This window comes from Piliocolobus tephrosceles, chromosome 5, assembly GCF_002776525.5.
Source record: "Piliocolobus tephrosceles isolate RC106 chromosome 5, ASM277652v3, whole genome shotgun sequence".
Taxonomy (NCBI): Eukaryota; Metazoa; Chordata; class Mammalia; order Primates; family Cercopithecidae; genus Piliocolobus; species Piliocolobus tephrosceles.
This window is the reverse complement of record NC_045438.1, coordinates 72919379-72940675: the sequence shown is the minus strand read 5'-3', so window position 1 is coordinate 72940675 and position 21297 is coordinate 72919379. Positions and strand designations below refer to the sequence as shown.

Below are 21297 nucleotides of genomic sequence, written 5' to 3'. Positions count from 1 at the left end.
GAACTTGAGGCAGGAGAATTGCTTGAACCCGGGAGGCAGATGTTGCAGTGAATGGAGATCACACCACTGCACTCTAGCCTGGGTGACAGAGCAAGACTGTCTCAAAACAAAGAGTATAGTATGTCTCTCTCATCAAATCTTGTAATTGTCGTAAAGTGAGGTGTGGGGGCAGGAAAGCAAAGAAATATAGCAAACCCAAGAACTATGTGACAAAAAAACTCTGGTGTAGCTGCTGGCGTATGAATCTATGGATGAGAAGCCTACTAACATTTTAAGAATTGTATTAAAAGCACACACAAATTGTGGCTAAAACAACTTGTGGCTATTCCAAATTAAGAGAAATTACAGTCCCCAGTCATCTAAGAAATAGTCTCAATGAAAGCTTTGTAATTCCCAAAGTTGGCATATATATATTCCTCAGTAGCTGTTCAGATGTAGTCATGAAGATTTAAGAAAAAAAACAAAAAACAAAAAAAAAAAAACACTTTCCCAGAGGATGGAGTCTACAGTCAGAGAACAACACACAAGGGAATTCTTCCTAGGAGATAGAAAAGGAGCCTAATCATGAATATGCCCCATACCCAGACTTAGGGATACTAACAGTATCTCCCATTCTTACCCATTCTGAATGTGTATTGCAGATATAGTTCCACCACTGTACAGTAAGTATGTGGAAAACAGAACATATCCTTTTGGTTCCTGGGTCTCCAGAACAGTAGGAGCAAACATCCAAACCTGATACAGCACTTCCAGAGAGCCTGGTCTTGGAGGATAAAACTTTTACCTTGATGGGACTTTTGGGCCCTGTCCCTTAAGAGTCACTGTGTTCCATGTGTACAAAGGAAAAAAAAAAAAAACCTATTTGGTGACCAGAGGGGTGGATTGTGGTAGAGACTTCTGTTAAATTCACATATCCCATTCTCCTTTTCCTATGAGCCCATGGGAGACTCTTTCCTACCCATCTTTCCTTGCAATTAGGCAGGGCCATATGATTACTGCTGGCCAATGGGTTGTCAGAGACACATCCAAGATGAATAATTGCTGGGGCAAGATCTTTTAATGCTGTATTCTTCTGCCACAATGGGGAGACCTCATATTGAAATGGTACAGCCACAGACTGAATCAGTTTGGACTACGAGAATCGCCAGTTGGAGGACAGTTGCCTTTGCAGACTGTGCAGACTCACAGTGAACTTTGGATGCGCCAGAAGTAACTTTTGTGTTAAGCCACTGGGATTTGGGGTTGTACTGCAGCACAACTCAGCCTATCCTAATACATATGGGAATGCAAACATCTCAGATATTTCTTCTTGGGTGCAATTTAAAATATGTATGAAATGGCTTCAGAAGTGTCCACGAACCTTTGAAATTACATACAAAAATTAGGGAGATACATTTTTCTGGGAACATACAGATGTTAAGACTTCCCTTCTCAGTCTCTATATTGCCAGAAGAGAGGGCCCCAGAATTAAAACCCCATTCTTCCTACAACACTCAGCTTTCTTTTTGGGGACTATCAGTACTAATATCACCATGTCTTTTATCTCGAGGATATCTTCATCCCCTGTACCTTAGTTTCCACATGGCTTCGTAGGGAGTCCATATTGCTTGATTTTTCTTCATATCATTACTATTAACATAAATTTTCCTTACAATCTTAGAATGTATATTTCCTCACCTCTTAGATTTCTGGCTCTTATGTTGACTGCTGTATCCCTAGTACCTACCACACAACAGGTATCCAACAAATACTTTTTTTTTTTTTTTGAGACAGTCTCTCTCTGTCACCCAGGCTGGAGTGTAGTGGTACGATCTTGGCTCACTGCAACCTCTGCCTCTTGGGTTCAAGCAATTCTCCTGCCTCAGCCTCCCAAGTAGCTGGGATTACAGGTGTGTGCCACCATGCCCAGCTAATTTTTATATTTTTAGTAGAGATGGGGTTTTGTCATGTTGGCCAGGCTGGTCTTGAACTCCTGGTCTCAGGTGATCCACCCACCTTGGCCACCCAAAGTGCTGGGATTACAGGCATGAGCCACTGTGCCTGGCCTAACAAATACTTACCAAATGACTAAACAAATAAAAGATGGTCTTTAACTTTCATCATAATCTCAGAGAGCTTCATTACCTGAAGTTTAGACACAAATGGGTAGGCAAAATATTCCTTAATTGCTGGTGCAAGACCTTCCCTTTTTAATAATTATCCTGTCTAAGTAACCTTTTAAGAAACCCCTGAAAGGAAGATGATCATCCTTGGTAGATACTGAAATCTGAGTGAAAGTGGCCCATAAGATATTTTGTTTTGAAATAAAGAATTTCTAAAATATGTAGGATATTTTGAATATAGCTGAGAAAGCTGCTATGAACTGAAGGTTTATGTCCCTACGACATTCACAAATCCCCAGTGTGATAGTATTTGGAGATAGGGCCTTTGAGAAGTGATTAGGTCAGAAGGATGGAACCCTCATGAATGGACTGCATGAAAGAGGACCCACAGAGATGCCTTGTACTTTTCCCATGTGAGGACACAGCAAGAAGGTGCTGTCTTTATGAACAGAGGTGGGCCCTCATCAGACCCCAAGTCTGCTGGCACCTTGATCTTAAACTTCCCAGCCTCCAGAATGGTGAGAAATACATTTCTGTTAATACACCACCTAGTATTTTGTTATAGCAGCCTGAGTGGACTAAGACATAAGCAAATGCATTGTTGATAGATAAAGCATTCTGTCAATAACATAAACTGTGAAAATTCCAGGACCAATCTTGTAACATAAAATAAATAAGAATATTTATTATGCATGTTTTATACAGTAACACCAAAATAATGCTCAATAAGTTACACAGCTATTTTCTAGAAACATGGCAAAAGAAAAAACAGTAGGAATAACAGTATAAATTTATTACTCAAAATTGAAAATATAGTCATCTTTTAAACAGATTTGAATTCATGATTTCTACATAAACAAAAACATAAATATCTAGAAATAGTTTTTTTTTAACAATGTACTAGATACTATCTAAAGGCTCAATTTTATTGCACATATTTGGTTTAGGCTTATTTGATCAATACATGCAGAAAAATAAATTACAAACATGAATTTTTAAAAGGAATCAGCATGTTATTTTGTACTGCAAAAATTAGATGAGGGTTGATACATTTCACAGCTTAATCTTCAGAAAATTTTATTCTGCTATTGCATAAAATCACTGATTAAAATCATCACACATGGAAGCTAAGAACTATTAAATACAGTAAAATAGCTCTGTTGGTACATTTAAAATAGAACAGGTATCAACTATTATTTGAGTTGATACCAACTGTCTTCTTTTTATTTTTGAGGCAGGGTCTCACTCTGTCACCAGGCAGGAGTGCAGTGGCGTGATCATGGCTCACTGCACCTTGTACTCCTGGGCTCAAGCGATGTTCCCCACTCAGCCTCCCAACAGCATGAGCCACCATGCCTGGCTAATAAATTGATACCAACTATCACTCTTCTCAGCTACCTAAAAAGGTGGTCTTCACAAGTTTTAAAAGCATTAAATGATACAACATTGGCACACAATTTTTTTTTATATTTGGAAAAAAAACAGGGGAAGCTGGGGTAAACCAGTTTCTAAATAAAGCTAGTGAAACTTGTTTTACTTTCATTCCAACACTATGGTAGTTATGTCGATGATATGTAAACATTCTTATTTATTTATACTGTTTCCTGAGGTGATCCAGAAACTATTGTTGTTGTTATTAGTAGCCTCGCAATTTACTATCCCTGCAAATGTGCTTTGGAAATATTCAAAATAAAAACAAAAATTTTAATGTAGACCCATGTGTAATTTAACATGCTTTATCTGTTACAAAAGCTATATTTAGCAAATTCTTAAGTATTAAAACTCGAATTTATTCCATTTTTCAGAAGACAAGGAAAAAGCACTCATAAACTCTAGGCCATAAAAAAAATTTCATAATTAGCTCATTTAACATGAATAAAATGAAAATAAAAATATCTTACTTGCATGTTACTTCTGGAATAATGTCAAAAATCTACGTAGATCTTTCCATTTTAAATGATGTTAAAATAGTGTCAGCACTGTGACTGACTCATAGCAAGTATGGGTATCTATCCAAATATTTATCTTTGAAACAAGAAACAAGTGACCATCCGATGAAAAGTGCATGCCTCTTAAAAGTATGTTTTCTGTACGAAAATTTAGGTGACCTATATTTACATTTAGGCATTTGTTGGGGGGGGTGGTGGGGGTGAAAACTGCTCTTACCAAGATGGCTGACTTGAATAAAGACATTCAATATTTTTCAAAATATTCACTGCTCTGGTACTGAGATCTCCAATGATAACGGATTACAGTTAAACAGAAAATGCTGTAAAATACCTTTTACAGAACACAGCTTGACTTTGCAGATTAACTTAAAGATACATTTCTTGATTATTTCACTGTTAAAAATCAAGAAAAACACTACTATTAACATTTCAACATCTTAAAAATAGAATTTATGCAATGACATTTTTAAGCTCTGCATTTTGTGTACTATTACCATCTTTAATCAGTTATGTTCATCCATATATCAAAAGGCAGCACTGGTAACCTTGATAACATTATATATGCTTATGTGTTTAAGACAATCTTGATTAAATACTTCCATACATTATCTGCAGCCACTATCCTTCTTTCCCAGGAGGAGAATGAAGTGGGACTAGGCATTTACCCGGCACTTACCTGCACTATCATTCACTGGCACTAATGATTAGGATGCTTGAACCATGCAGTTTTGTTTCTATTTCAACAATATGACACTGAAGTAGCCATTAGTTTTTGATATTTAAGCGTAAGTAATAGTAATATTCTTCATGCCAAGTTTTGACAGCTAAATAATTTGTATTCTAGAGGGGAAAAATGATATTTTTGCTATTTGTTTAAAAAATAAAAAATGCCAGCTTAATGACCCATTAAAATAAAACCTAAATTCACCTGAACTTGTTAATGATGCTTGCTGAAGACAAAAATAGTGATTTCAAAACCCCAAAACTGTGTTTAGTATTTACGAGAAGTAAAAAAAGTATTACATTTTTCTGTTAATATAATTCTCTATCATTTACAAATATAATTTGGCAATTTATATTTCAAAGCTATCCTATGGTCCTATATGGATTATCAACTTCTAATTGCCAATTCTAAATTTTATAATCATCTATATTTGGCCTTGGCTAAGCACTTGCAAGTTATCCTTAACTCCACCAGGAAGAGGATGCAAGAGATATGTTTATGAAATGCCTCAACATATTTCTAGTTTTTCAAAACCTCAAAGTAATAGGCTAATCAACAGATTATTTGTAAACCCACACTACTGAAATTACAGTGATACCCTTTATATGGTTGAATTGTATAAAATATGACAAGGGAACGACACCATATTAGGTGTTACTTCATGAAATTATGTGTTATAGCAGTTTCCTAAATGGTAGTACACATATACCACTGGATGGCCCTGAGATGATTTTAAGTTAAGTGGTACATGGATAAACAATTTTTCTTTAATAGTTTTAATATTTATTATAAAAAATATAAAAGCACATAAAACATGGAATATGATTGCTCAAAACAAGATTAAGGTTTAAAAAGGCTAAAAATATTTTTAAAAAAATAACCATGATACAGAATATGTGAGAGTTCAGGAAGGTGGTATTACATTTAGGAAACACTGTCTTAAGGAATGATTTGACTTAGCCAGCATCACTTCTGAATGCTTGTAATAATGTGCCACATCATAAAGGGGTTTCCTTTCCTACTATAAATTCTGGGAGGTTTTTGTACCCCAGAATAAATACCTGGAAACAAAATTCACATTTATTTTAAGACTATGAATTTTAAAGCATTGAGTAAATTTACTTTAAAAGGGTTCACCAAAATGGTGAAGTAGTTCAGGACCATTTGATGAACATGCTATTCCTACAGAAGAGGGAAGACTACAAAGGCACGTTATATATTATAGTTATCACTGCAGTATTCAAAAACAAATGACCTAAATTATCATTACCATTAATAGTTACAATACTCTTTCATAGAAAAGAAGGTAGGCTTGTGCACTAAGTGCTCTTGATTCTGGAACCACCTGTACGTAAGTGTCACTAACATGGACCCACTGGCCTGCTGATTCACTATCAGCCTCTTTCAAACCTAGCAAAACAAAAAGAAGTGCAATTTTAAAGTAAGTATGCTTTAGGTTCTTACTCTAAATTACAAACAATAACATATTCATTACAAACTCTATCTAATGCCAAATTTTACCTGAGAAGTCTGTTTTTTCTTGGGTTAAGCATTTTCCAAAAATAATGAATTTTTTTTTTTTAATTATACTTTAAGTTCTGGGATACCTGTGCAGAACGTGCAGGTTTGTTACATAGGTATACATGTGCCACGGTGGTTTGCTGCATCCATCAGCCTGTTATCCACATTAGGTATTTCTGCTAATGCTATCCCTCCCCTACCCCCTAACCCCCGACAGGCCCCAGTGTGTGATGTTCCACTCCCTGTGCCCATGTGTTCTCATTAGAACAAATTCTTTCAAAACATTCATATTATAGGGATAATTAATAATGCTGTCTCGCCCAGCGCAGTGGCTCATGCCTATAATCCCACCACTTTGGGAGGCTGAGGTGGGTGGATCACTTGAGGTCAGGAGTTTGAGACCAACCCAGCCAACATGGTGAAACCCCGTCTCTAATTAAAAAAACAAACAAACAAACAGACATTAGCCAGGTGTGGTGGCAGGTGCCTGGAGTCCCAGGTACTCTGGAGGCTGAAGCAGGAGAATCGCTTGAACCTAGAAGGCAGAGGTTGCAGTGAGCCGAGATCGTGCCACTGCAATCCAGCCTGGGTGACAGAGTGAGACTTCATTTCAAAAACAAAACAAAAAATGCAAAGTTAGTTGGATGACCCATAAATAAAGCCAGCAAATTTTCAACTCCAACTCTTCTGACAATCTGGTACGGCTTCAAAAACTTTTGGTATTGTTAAATAAAATGCTACTCCACTATAATACACAATGACTCAGTACCTTAAAATACCATGTCATCTCATATGACCTAGAAGGGTATAGTCTTCATAATATTTGAGATTTTCTAAGCACTCGTAGAGGGAATTCTCACTTAAGGTGAATCCAATTGAGGCTGGGCATGGTAGCTCACACCTGTAATGCTAGTACTTTAGGAGGCCAAGGCGGGCAAATCACTTGAGGTCAGGAATTTGAGGCCAGCCTGGCCAACACGGCAAAACCCCGTCTCTACTAAAAATACAGAAAGTTAGGCATGGTAGCATGCACCTGTAATCTCAGCTACTCAGGAGGCTGAGGAGTAAGAATCACTTGAACCCAGGAGGCAGAGGTTGTAGTGAGCCGAGATTGTGCCACTGCACTCCAGCTTGTGTGACTAAGTGAGACTCTATCTGAATAAATAAATAAATAAAATCAAGCAAGCAAATCCACTAGAGGCATCTATGAAATAATAACTTAGCTCTCCCAGAAAAGGAAGCACACATTCATTTGTTTTTAAAAATAAAATAAACTTAGGATGGCATACCAGGCACACTTTTCTTTTTAGTGGGATGTTCCGATAATTTCCTGGAGGGTGTTCTCACTTTCACATAAGCAGCGTAGTGGCCTTCTCTCATCGAGCCACTATGTTCCACTATGCCATAGAGACCGTAGAGAACTTTATCTCCCATGCTTGCATTCTTTTAAACAAAGAAAAAAACCCAAATTAGTACTATCTGTTAAATACTGTTGTAAGGAAAAGTAAGTAAATGTATATCTGCCTAACATAAGAAAAATGCATAGTAAAAGTGAGATAGTTTCCATACCTATTAGGCTGGCAAAATTGAAAAACCTTAACAAGGTTCTCTGTTGGCTGATTTGTGGGGAAAAGAGCACTCACACATATTGCATATGGGAATGCAAAGGGTACAATCCCTATGCAGGGATATTTCTTTTTTCTCTCTCTCTCTTTTTTGAGACGGAGTCTTGCTCTGTCACCCAGGCAGGAGTGCAATGGCATGATCTTGGCTCACTGCAACCTCCGCCACCCCAAACAATTCTCCTGCCTCACCTTCCCAAGTAGTGGGATTACAGGCATCTGTTACCATGCCCAGCTAATTTTTATATTTTTAGTAGAAACAGGGTTTCACTTTGTTGGACAGGCTGGTCTCAAACTCTTGACCTCAGGTGATCCACCTGCCTTGGCCTCCCAAAGCGCTGGGATTATAGGCGTAAGCCACTGCGCCTGGCCTATGCAGGGATATTTCATGTTATCAGGCTGAGTTGTATATGTATTACTCTTGGATTCATTAATCCTTTTTCTAGGATTTGATCCCACAAATACATGAGCAAAATGTTAAAAGACATGTACCACACTATTAATTGCAGGATTATCTGTAGTATCAAAACACTGGAATTAAAATGTCTGTAAATTGGGGACTGGTTGAATAAACTATGATGTATCCACACAATAGAGTATTATGCTTCTTGAAAAATGGAGTGCAGACGATCTCTAAATGCTGCTATGGAATAAGCTCTAGGATATAATGTTAAGAGTAAGGCAGAAAAAAGGATACACAGTGTCAGCTACCATTATTTAAGAGGGTAGATGAAAATATACATGCCTATCTGCTTATATTTAAATAAATTATAAAAGAATAAGCCATAATTTTTAAAATGGTTACCTACAGGGAGAAGGGTCAAACAGGTAGAATGATGTGGAGAAAAGCCAGACATCTTTGAATTTACCTTATTTAGGTACATTTGACTTTGGACCTATATAAATATTTTATGTAATTAAACAAAATTAAATTTTAAAAGAAATTCCAAAAAGTGAAAATTAAAAATCGCACAAATGAACAACAGATCCAGTACTTATCTGGATACTAATTCATTTTAAAAATCACATGAGACAATTGAAAATATGAACACTAGGTGATATGACAGAATTATTAAATGATACTGTGGTTATGTTAAAAAGTGGAGAGGAAGCAATTATTATCTTTTAGAGATACATAGTGAAATATTTATGGGTGAAATGATTTCTGATGTTTGCTTCAAAATAAGAAGAAGAAAGTGAATTAGTGTGTGGATAGGGCGGGACTGGCCATGGATGTAAGGGTTTAGGGCTGGGTGCTGGAAGTTCATGGTACTCTTCTGTTCTGCTTTTGTGTATATTGGAAATTCTCCATAATAGGTACTTTTTAAAAATATGTTTTTATAAATTTAACACAGAGCTTGTTAAATTTCATTATTATTTACCACATTATCAAATTCTAGGAATACTGAGTATTAATAGTCGACAGATAGTGCTGGTATTCCACAGCAGATACACTGTAATTCAACCAAAAGTTACATTTAAGATATTTTTGTTTTGACTATCATGTACTGAAAGTATTAAGTTCAGTAGGCATTCTATTACATACTACAAAATCTAGACTTCTAGCCAGTAATCATGAACAGGACAATATGTTACCCCATAACTGCTTCCCTCAAGGAAGACAAAGTCATCTACTTCATCTACACAATTCTTACATGTAAAATAAGCAATGATAAACCAGTCTGCTTTCTGTACCTAATTATTACAGTAGCAGCAGTTTTGAAGTATCATACTCCACTGACAAGTACACTATTCTCAGTAGTACACATGAAGTGGCACGAAAGACAATTCACTACTACATTGATTTGCAAGATACAGAACTCCGCAAATGGTAAAACTACTACTGATTAAACAGTTCACAAGGAACAAGAGAGGACACAAAACCTCACTTCTCTCAGCAACCATCAGCTTCAGTAGCATTTACAAACAGCTTAGATCTTCATAACCATCATGCCTCATGCCTTACCTTTTCAATTTTCCTTTATTTTGTCTCCCAAAGGACAAAAATCATATTCAGTGTATTAAATGTTCCATATATTACTGACTTAATCACTGGCTATTAAAATTCCCTTTCAGAAGAGAAGTCTTTTTTTTTTTTTTTTTAAGAAAAAGCATTGCCTAATAATATATAGGATACTTTCAAGCATATTAATTTATAAATCAATTAAATATCTTAATATACTGTACCTTACAAGTAGCAGAACAGAATGGTGCTAAATCGAGCGTAAGTGGAAAATCTACATGTCTGTTTACTTTACGAAGACTCAAGCCAGCCTTAAAAAGACCAAAACATTTTTGAAATGCAACAAACAATTAGATCAAAAGCAATGTGTTTAACTAAAACCAAAAGAGAAATTGTAGCAGTTTTTTCATAGATAAAAATGTGACTAATGAATAGTCTAAAATTAATATGACTAAATTAAAAATTAGGTTTCATAAATTGTTACTGCAAAGATTATTCATTTATGTGGGGATTTTTACCACAAACAATAGGGGGAATAGTTACTTTCAATGTGGCTTTTCAACGCTTATGGAAAAATAAATTCAATATAAAAGCTAAGCTACTGACACACATGCTATCATGAAAATATATTCAACTAAAGAGTAAGGAGATTGGTGTTCTAGGCCTAACTCAGTGACTGGTTGTCAACTTGATTCCAGGTATAAAAGGATGAGATTAGGTCTTTTTCAGTTCTAAAATTCAGTTTCATTAAAACAAACAAACAACCTGAACATTCAAAACATTTTATCAGTAAAAGTAAATGCTATATATTACATAAATAAAATTGTACTTTTATGTTCTTAAATATGCTCTCTTTTTCTAATTTTCAAAGGCAAACCTTAAAAAGTGTATGATTTGTATTATGTAATGGTAATCAAAACTAGCTAATAAAATATCAAAGGTATTGAGGAGACCCGTAAATAGAAATGGACTCTGTTGGAATGAGAAGATACGTAAATCCGAAATGAATGGGTAGACAAAAACTAAAAGAGACAACCTTTCATGACGTCAATGACTGATCTTTCATTTGCATACTAATCACAATTTTACTGTAGATCTGTTGCTTTTTTATTGCTTATCTTTCTTTAAAGACAAAAAACACTTACTTTTTTGCCAAAGTGTAGCTGCTTACTGATTTGTTTTTTCAAGTGATCTTTAGAAGGCTTGAAAATAGCTGACATGAAATTATGAGGTCATATCCCAGGAATATTTAATCTACATTCAGTTTCTTTGCCTTTTTCATCAGGTGACCTCTATAAGCACCCAATACCAGCACTGTCTGAGATCATTTCAGGCTTTTGTGTTCTCCTCAATCAGTACTTTGCTGTTGAGAAATTACCCCATCATACAAGAGACTGTGTGAAGGACTTTAATGTAAGACGAATCTTTTTTTAGGTGGTAATTTTTGGTAATATCTAGACTTATATTTGCATCTACAGTTTCCTTTTTCCCTTTAATGGAATGATACACTGCATCTTCCATATTAAAATATAAATCTGATGTCCTGCACATTGGACATTTAAGCTAGGCCTTACATCTGGCGTAACCTGAGTGGGACACACGAACATTTTTATGTGTATCTCTATTTCCTTGTAGTAGGTTCTTACTTAGTCAAGAGTCATTAGCTTTGTTCAAAAATTGTTTTGTTTAAAACATTACTCGGCTGGGCACGGTGGCTGATGCCTGTAATCCAAGCACTTTGGGAAGCTGAGGTGGGTGAATCACCTGAGGTCAGGAGTTCAAGACCAGCCTGACCGACATGGTGAAACCCTGTCTCTATAAAAATACAAAAATTTGCCAGGTGTGGTGGTGGGTGCCTGTAATCTCAGTTACTCAGGAGGCTGAGGCAGGAGAATCACTTGAACCCAGGAGGTGGAGGTTGCAGTGAGCTGAGATCACGCCATTGCACTCCAGTCTGGGCGACAAAAGCGAAATTCCATCTCAAAAAAAAAAAAAAATTACTGAATGTTCTTCATATTTATTACTAAATTGCTTTCTAGTAGGTGTTACCAACTTACACTCCCAATGCTGGTAAATGAAAACGTCTCTATCTTAGGTCATCCTTATTAACACTACTATATCTTTGCTAATTTGGACAGGTTGAAAAAAGCATCTGCCATTTTATTTTGCCTTTCTTTTGCTGGGAAGGATGGACCTTTTTTATACTTGCCCGAACTTTGTACTTCCAGAACTGTCAGTTGATATTCTTTTCCCATTTTACTATTAGGGTCTGATATTTTTCTTATTTGCATCTACAATCTCCTGCCTTTAAGACTCTTTATATACTTACAACGTTAAAAATTTGGCATTTTTATGACAAAGATCTCTATCCAGTTTCAGATTTGCATTTAAGTGTTGCGGATGTTTCTGATATACAGCCCTAAAGCTACCATAGAGAAGGCTTTCAGGGATGTCAATGAACTAGAAACACAGGCATTGCTTAGGGACTCTGCTCCCTATAATGCCCAAACCCTGGGAATAAGAATGTGGCTTTGCTGACATTATATTTAGCTTGAGAGAAAAAGGGACCTAGATGGATGTCCATAAATATTTCCCTTTAAGGGCAAGAATTATTTCTGTAAGTTGTTTCTAAACAGGGATGCAAGTACCAAATATAAAATAACTGTGGTGCATCATGAAATTAGCTTCTGCAATCTGGCATTATCCTCTCTTATTCACACAGAATCACTGCAGATGTACCCTTTCCATTAGGCACTCTGATATGACAAGATATAATACATCTGCTTCTGTTCTCTGTGCCATTTCAGTTCCATTGAGTTTCTATAACCTTGACTATGGAAGAATCCAGAACTTAATCTGTGGATAGGGATGGCAGAATGGAGAAAAATCTCTTCTCGCACATCTGGATTCCACCTAAAATGTTGCAAATATGTAAACTATCAATAGTTTTCCTTGAGATTTCCTTATTAGCTTTTATATTTAGAAAGTCTTTCACACAGAGGTCAAGTTAAATATTCATTTAAGAGCCAGGTGCAGTGGCTCACGCCTAAAATCCCAGCACTTTGGGAGGCTGAGGTGGATCACCTGAGGTCAGGAGTTTCAAGACCAGCCTGGCCGACATGGTGAAACCCCATCTCTACTAAAAATACAAAAATTAGCCAGGTGTGGTGGTGCACACCTGTAATCCCAGCTACTCGGGAGGCTGAGGCAGGAGAATCGCTTGAACCCAGGAGTCGGAGGTTGCAGGGAGCTGAGATTGTGCCACTGTACTCCAGCCTGGCAACAGAGGGAGATTCCCTCCCCCACCCCCACCCCCAAAAAATCATTTAAGTTTTCTCCTTGTTTTCTTGATAATTTGTTTTATACAATTAAAATTTTTATTTGAAAATTGTATGGTCCGCGCATGGTGGCTCACGCCTGTAATCCCAGCACTTTGGGAGGCCCAGGCAGGTAGATCGCTTGAGGTCAGGAGTTCGAAACCAGCCTGGCCAACATGGTGAAATCCCATCTCTACTAAAAATACAAAAATTAGCCAGTGTGGTAGTAGGCACTTGTAATCCCAGCTATTTGGGTGGCTGAGGCAGGAGAATTGCTTGCACCCGGGAATTAGAGGTTGCAGTGAACTGAGATTGAGCCACTGCACTCTAGCCTGGGCGACAGAGCAAGACTTTTATCTCCATCTCGTCTTGAACTCCTGACCTCAGGTGATCTGCCCACCTCGGCCTCCCAAAGACCCAGGGAGCCACCATGCCCGGCCACAAAACTTATTTTCTATTACCACAAACATACACGGAGATATCATTTAGGTTCCTGCTGCCTAAATTTCAAATATTGTGAATTAAACAATTTTAATCAGGAAAGTCTTATAAACTATTACGGCTAGATGAGCAGTAAATCTCACATGACACATTTTAAAATTCAGTAAGTTACTGGTTACTGTCTAATCCTTGACAATATTCTATAGGACTTAAAGCTCTGTAAAACACATGATGAAAATTATGGTGCTACTGAAGAAACTTACCTGATGAAATCTTTTCAGATGGAGAATTAGGACTGCTGGAACAGCAGAAATGAGCAATTGCTTCCTGGCATTAGTATAAACTCCTTCTACTTTCTTTTCTACATAAAATACAATAAATTTATAAAATTCTATTTTATACATTATCTACCATATAATAAAAATTTATACAGAAGCATCATACCACATTTTAAAAAATGTTAAAGAAATTGGACTTCTGGCCAGGCGCAGTGGCTCAAGCCTGTAATCCCAGCACTCTGGGAGGCCGAGACGGGCAGATCACGAGGTCAGGAGATCGAGACCATCCTGGCTAACACGGTGAAACCCCGTCTCTACTAAAAAATACAAAAAAACTAGCCAGGCGAGGTGGCGGGCGCCTGTAGTCCCAGCTACTCCGGAGGCTGAGGCAGGAGAATAGCGTGAACCCGGGATGCAGAGCTTGCAGTGAGCCGAGATCTGGCCACTGCACTCCAGCCTGGGCGACAGAGCAAGACTCCGTCTCAAAAAAAAAAAAAAAAAAAAGGAAATTGGACTTCTGAGGAAAGGGCAGTCTTTACTCCTTCCTAAAACTCTGCTAAAATGAAAGTAAAGGAATTTTTTTTAAAGGCACACAGTTAATAAGAACAAAGAATAGGAGAGGTAACACTTGAAACAAAATTTTGGAAGGTAGAAAGCAGATGGACTAGAAGTAATTCGTGTCAGTGCCCTCCAGCCAAAAATCACCAGAAGCACGTGTGTAGTTGAAGAGTCTGGGTTTAAAAAGATTTCTGAATTTTTTGTCTATTTTTTGTTAGTTTGTTTGAGACAGGGTCTTGCTGTTACCCAGGCTGAAGAGCCATGAAGTGGTCATGGCTCACTGCAGCCTCGACCTCCCAGGCACAAGCGATCCTCCCACCTCAGCCTCCCAAGTAGCTGGGACTACACGTGCATGCCACCCCACCTGGCTAATTTTTTAAACATTTCTTGTAGACATGGGATCTCATTATGTTCCTCAAACTGGTCTTGAAATCCTGGCTACAAGCGATCCTCATGCCTCGGCCTCTCAAAGTGTTGGGATTACAGGTGTAAGCTACTGCGCCCAGTCCCAATTTCTAAATTCCTAAGATTTATGTTAGGATTTGAACATCACCAATTGCATATTTAACTTGGATTAATGTAAGTAGGTATTCCTTCCTTCTCCCATTTCTTTATTACTAGCGTATTGAGCGTGTCTTTATTCTGATGCTTTGACATCTAGGGTCTGGTTAACACTGGAGGGACAACCCCTCCCAGGGCTAATTCACAGAGATAGCAAACAACTTATGTATGCATGCCTTTCATATGCAAACCAATCCAGAGTCCAGAGCCCATACCCCAACAACCTCCTTCACTGGGCTCTTGCACTCTGGGGCCACTACCCACTTGCTGTAATCACCCTAGGACCAGGCACCTGATAACTAGAGACAGCCCCTATATCCCAGAGCCCACTAAAATTATTCAAACTAGCCGATCCTAAGCCTGATTACCCTGCCTTACACACTCCTTCCTTTAGAAATCACACTAAAGGCTCCTGCCCATGTTTTCCCCTCACTCCCCCACCTCCTGACTGACCCTGGTGCTTCCCTATGTGGTCCTGTGCAGCACAGTGGGCCCCTACTTCTTGGGAACTATGAATAACACACTATTTCTTCAGTGGCAATTATCTCCTGATCTTTTAGCCTCACCGTACCTGAATAATAAAGTCTACATTTTAAAACAAGTAGTCACTAAGAATCAGAGTATTCTTTCCATTTATTCAAGGATAAAGATGAAGTGAAAATTTCTTATTTTCCCCCTTTCTCCACTTTTCTCTGATCAACTAATCTTGGTAATTATAGCGCTAGCTTTATGACATGCTACTATTTAAAATCTTCAAAATTTATCTTACATTGAGTTTACAACAAATTGATAGGATCTGTGAAACACATTAGCCTCATCATTAATCTTACTAGTGATACAATTTCAAGTTTTAGGGAGGCCGGGCATGGTGGCTCACGCCTGTAATCTCAGCACTTTGGGAGGCCAAGGCGGGTGGATCATGAGGTCAGGCATTCAAGACCAGCCTGGCCAAGACGGTGAAACCCCATCTCTACTAAAAATACAAAAATTAGCTGGGCATGGTAGCGGGTGCCTGTAATCTCAGCTACTCAGGAGGCTAAGGCAGAATAAGCGCTTGAACTCAGGAGGTGGAGGTTGCAGCGAGCTGAGATCGCGCCACTGCACTCCAGCCTTGGCAACAGAGTAAGAGTCCATCTAAAAAAAAAAAAAAAAAAGTTGTCGGGGTATTTCTTCTGGATAGATTTCAGATACATAGTTCCCTCAAATAAGATTATATGGGTTTGCATTTTTAAGGCAGAGTTGTATACTTCCTGCTCTTCAATTTATTTAAACAAAAAAAAAACTATTGAAAATCTGTTCTGCCCAGTATCGTAAGTGCTCAGGTACAAACATGAATAAAACAATCTCTGTGCTTAAGTAACGCAAGTATAGAAACAAGATTCTCAGTAAAATTCTCAGTGAAATTTGTAACTCACTAGACACTATCAGGAAATCAATAATTATTTAATTAAAAAAACAGTTACCTGCGAAACTGGTTTCTTCTTGGTACTTCTGTTTGTTTTTAGTACAGTTCTCACATAGAAGCTTATTATTCCCCATTAGTAATTCCATAGATGTAAACTGGTAGAGACAGGACTGAACTGAACATTCTTTAGAAGTAGTTATATAGGTCTGAGAAAGGGTCTGAAAAGCATTTTGGGGACTATGAGGCCTCAAATGCTTCCCCTCTAAAAAACATAAATTATTTGAAATACTTAGTGGCTGATTTTCTCTGTCAAAATCTTGATCTCCAGTTACAGTGCTCCTCAAACGAAGTTCAGAAATAGCTTCAGCCATTTGCTTATCACCACTGTCAGTCTCCTTGGTGTACACCAGTTCACCTGCTGATGGAGGGTAAAGGGGTCCATCTGTGTGCACACCAGATCCACTACTGGATCTGAACAGCCCAGTCTGCTTTGAAGCACTTTCAGATTCTGAAGCCTCACTGTCAGCATCAACATTACTTTCAGAATGGCTGGCTTCTTTTTCACTGTCATCAGTAGGGCTTTCATTCAGAGGTGACTCAGAATTCATGAGTCTTGCAAACATTAAAGAATCCCCATTCATTTCAAGGTTTTCCTTTTTCTGGTATGTGACAACAGTTTCTCCAGACAATTTTCTAATAAATTTTCGGTCATGAATTAGTTGACTCTGTAAGTTGACAGTGTTTTCAAAGAAAAAGAATCTTGTAACCTCGTTGAAAATAAATGCCAATAATTCTTATTTAAACATATCACAGTTATTAAATACCATTTCTCTCAGATCCATTTCCTAAGCCTATTGAAACTAAGATCACTAGAAGATATACTAAAAAATAGTTCTATTTTAAAAGTAAATCTTCACACAAGAAACTAACAACAATGTAACAGTGGCTATTTGTGGGGAAGGAAGTAGGAGTTTTGTAGAACAGGGCTATGAGGGAGACTTTTTTCTTTTTTAAAAAAATTGCTTTTAGAGACAGGGTCTTGCTCTGTTGCCTAGGCTGGAGTGCAGTAGCACTCAAGTGATCCTCCCACCTCAGCCTCCCATGTACTTACTACTACAAGCATGCACCACCACACCAGGCTAATTTTTAAATTTTTTGTAGAGACAGAGTCTCTCCATGTTGCCTAGGCTGGTCTTGAACTCCTGGCCTCAAGCGATCCTCCCACCTTGGCTTCCCAAAGGAGACTTTTCAGTTACTGTATAAGCCTTTCCATACTTGTTCATTTTTAAACACTGAAAATGTATCTATTTTTTAAAAAAATTAAAAAGTAACAAAAGCAAACTATATTATGACACGGTGTTGCTTGGTTGCCATAGATCTGGAAGAAAATTACAGAAATAAAATAACCTAAGTTTGGGAAGGGGGGAATCAACTAATTAAAAATTTTAAGCTACCTGAAATGTTTCACTAAAGTTTCCACACAGCTGAAGGCTCGAATTACATTTTTATTTTCCTATACCTTGGCTGAAGGGTCAAGACAAAAAATAAAGAAAAAATAAAGAAAAGACTATCATGAGTAATTGATACTCTGTTATGTATGGTAAAACATAAGTTCAAGTCAGCAGGGGGCAGTATACCTGGTTAAGAACACGGTCCTTGTTTAACCTGTCTGAATCCCCATTTCTGCCATAGGCTACCTGTATGATCTTAGGCATGTTACTTAATCCATCTCTTGACTCAATATAATTGGTGTAAATAACTGAAAACAGTGATCATGACATAATTAAGAACTCAAATGTTAGGTACAGTTTTTGTTATGATAGGAGAAATACAGTGCTATAGAAAGCCAGAGGAAAAGAACTAATCCAGAATTGAGTGGATCAGAGAAATATGCAGAAATTGAGCAGAGGCTACAGGAGGAGAATGGGACTGTTCCTGGCAGAAGAAACAGTTCAAAGGCCCACAGGTTAAGACAAAGAACAAGAAATTAGGGAATTCTAGCTAGAAAATGAGTACAAATGTGGGGAGGTGAGGACAGACAAAATTTAACCAGATGCATGTAAGTCACAGACTTGTTTTTGTGTTTTGAACAGCAATGAGATTTCTTTTTTCAAGTTTTATTTTAGGTTCAGGGTATATGTGCAGGTTTGTTATAAAGGTAAACTCGTATCACAGGGGTTATACAAATTATTTCTTCACCCAGGTACTAAGCCTAGTATCTGATATTATTTTTTCTGATCCTCTCCCTCCTCCTACCCTGCACCCTCCAGTAGGCCCTTGTGTCTTTGTTCCCTTGTATCCAAGTGTACTCTATGTTTAGCTCCCACTTATAGGTAAGAACATGTGGTATTTGGTTTTCTGTTCCTACGTGAGTTTGCTAATGACAATGGCCTCCAGCTCCATCCACATTCCTGTAAAAGGCACGATCTTATTCTTTTTTATGGCTGCATAGTATTCCATGGTCTATATGTACAACATTTTCTTATCCAAACTGTCATTGATCAGCATTTAGGTTGATTCCATGTCTTTGCTATTGTGAATAGTGCTGCAATGAACATTCACATACATGTGTTTTTATGGTAAAAATGATTTATATTCCTTCAGGTATATACCCAGTAATGGAAATGCTGGGTCAAATGGTAGTTCTGTTTTTAGCTCTTTGAGGAATAGCCATACTGCTTTCCACAATGGTTGAGCTAATTTATACTTCTATCAACAGTGTATAAGCATTCCCTTTTCTCTGCAGCCTCGCCAGCATTTGTTATTTTTTGACTTTTTAGTAACAGCATTCTGACTGGTGTGACATGGTATTTCACTGTGGTTTTGATTTGCATTGCCCTAATGATCAGTGATGTTGAGTTTTTCTTATGCCTGTTGGCTTGATTCTGAGGGCTACAAGGAATAAGATGACCAATTTTGTATTTTAGAAATATTGCTCTGTCTGCAATGTGGAGCACCAAATGGTGGTGGGGAAAGGGGAGAGGAGTGGAGTCTAGGGAAACAAAAAATTAATCAGGCGGCTACATTATAATTCCCTATCTTTTCTCTCAGACCTTTGGGTAGTGCTTTTTTTGCCTCACATAATTTTCCAATAAAAAATATCTATTCATTGTTTCCTTTCACTATTTTTTAAACTTTCTAAAATATTCAGCCTAGATCTTTTGCCTTTCCACCAGTGCTAACTTTCATTTGTATTCACATTACTATATCTTGGTTTTAATTCTCCTTTTTTCCTCGCCTGATGCTTCTTTATCATCCTTCATATTAAACTTTGTTCAGTTTCAATGAGGTAACCATAGTATAATTTAGCAAAGAGAAGAAGTGAAAAACTCAATTTACTATCAAATCAGTACTTGTACCTCTATTATTAAAAGATGCAGGGAGCTTCTCTTTTTGTTACAGACACCAAGTAGAGGGGAAAAGTCCACTTTTAAACTTTAAAAATATAAGAAATGAAAATGATCAAAGGGGAAATATGTGACCTTCTCTGGGTGTTTCCAAAATTCCCGATAGTAAATTAAGCCAACACCACATGATAAAGATTGCAACTGTTTTACTTGGACTTTAAAACTACTAAGTATCTATTCAATTTAATCTTTAAAAAAATTTACATAGGTTAAGTCGCCATTTTCTCAGATCCTTCTGTATAATACCTTGAGCAATTTAGCACCTAGGAAAAATAGTAAAATCAGGTAAGATCCCTTTGAATACAGGGTTTTCCTCAAATCTATTTTTAAGTATATTGATAGATACTGTAACTACACCAGTATTCTTTTGGTGACTGGTCTGATTGGTAAAAGAATAGAAAGATTGAAATTTTCCTAATTTCTTCCATGTAAATAAGAGGACTGTGATTTTCTGAATATAACCCCAATGATGAGAGGCACAACATATGTTTCAGCAATTCCATAACATCTTTTATAGTAACTAAAAAGAAAACAGAGGAAATAAGATGGAACACAAAAATTATTCAATTAAAACCAAAAGTGCATGAAAAGTAGAAACAGAAATAAAGAACAGATGGGATAAACAGAAAAAAACAGCAAGATTCTGGTCTTACAATTGAATGCAAGAGCTGAGCCTCAAAGAGCTTAATTGGCAAAAGGCTGCGCAGCTAACAGGTGGTGGGAACCAAGGTTTATGTAAATTGCACCAGAGCACAGGGCACTTCTGATTCTGGCAGAAGTATTAAAGTTTTATGAAATAAAAAAAATTTTCATAAAACTAATATACTTATGTGTTGAAGCGGCTCAGAGAATTGAACTTTTGGATTTCTTTCTGAACTAATGAGCTGAGGCAGGATTTTAAATAAGGATATCAATTTGAGATTTCCCAGTCCCTATAATTATTCAATCAGCATGATGGTTTTTAAAAAAGCTGTGGGGAGGGGAAAGAAGGGAAGAAAAATAGCCTACGGAATAGACTTCACATAATATCTTTTGGTAGCCATTTGTTGCAGTTCATTTTACCTTAGTTTTTGGTTTAAAAAGGACGTCTATATATGCCTATGGCTATTTACTGTGTTTATGTTATCTGCCTCCTATTTCTTCTGTATTTAGGCCAGAAATTGACATATTCGTTTTATAGTGTTTTATTTAACTGGATTATTTGCCTGTTATCAGTAAGCAAAAGAAAATGCACTTTTCGGCCGGGCGCGGTGGCTGAAGCCTGTAAGCCCAGCACTTTGGGAGGCCGAGACGGGCGGATCACGAGGTCAGTAGATCAAGACCACCCTGGCTAACACGGTGAAACCCCATCTCTACTAAAAAATACAAAAAACTAGCCGGGCGAGGTGGTGGGTGCCTGTAGTCCCAGTAAACCCGGGAGGCGGAGCTTGCAGTGAGCTGAGATCTGCC

The 21297-nt window shown here is 37.5% G+C and overlaps 1 protein-coding gene across 10 annotated transcripts in view; it reads right to left on the bottom strand.

Annotated features, from left to right (window-relative positions):
- Positions 1 to 2636: 2636 nt before the first annotated feature.
- The window catches only part of USP45 (ubiquitin specific peptidase 45), a 72500-nt gene continuing 53839 nt past the window's right edge, over positions 2637 to 21297 (bottom strand). For 4 of the 10 annotated variants that reach the window (XM_023205902.1, XM_023205903.2, XM_023205901.2 and 1 more), the window contains exons 14-18: positions 16500 to 17166; positions 13903 to 14000; positions 10106 to 10192; positions 7586 to 7739; positions 2765 to 6185 (exon numbers count right to left, since the gene is read on the bottom strand). In XM_023205902.1, coding sequence (XP_023061670.1) covers positions 6055 to 6185; positions 7586 to 7739; positions 10106 to 10192; positions 13903 to 14000; positions 16500 to 17166 — 1137 coding nt within the window. In that variant the 3' untranslated portion in view covers positions 2765 to 6054. Of the gene's footprint in view, positions 6186 to 7585; positions 7740 to 10105; positions 10193 to 13902; positions 14001 to 16499; positions 17167 to 21297 lie in introns of all 10 variants that reach the window. The other 6 variants (XM_023205905.2, XM_023205909.2, XM_023205906.2 and 3 more) reach the window with 3 other exon arrangements.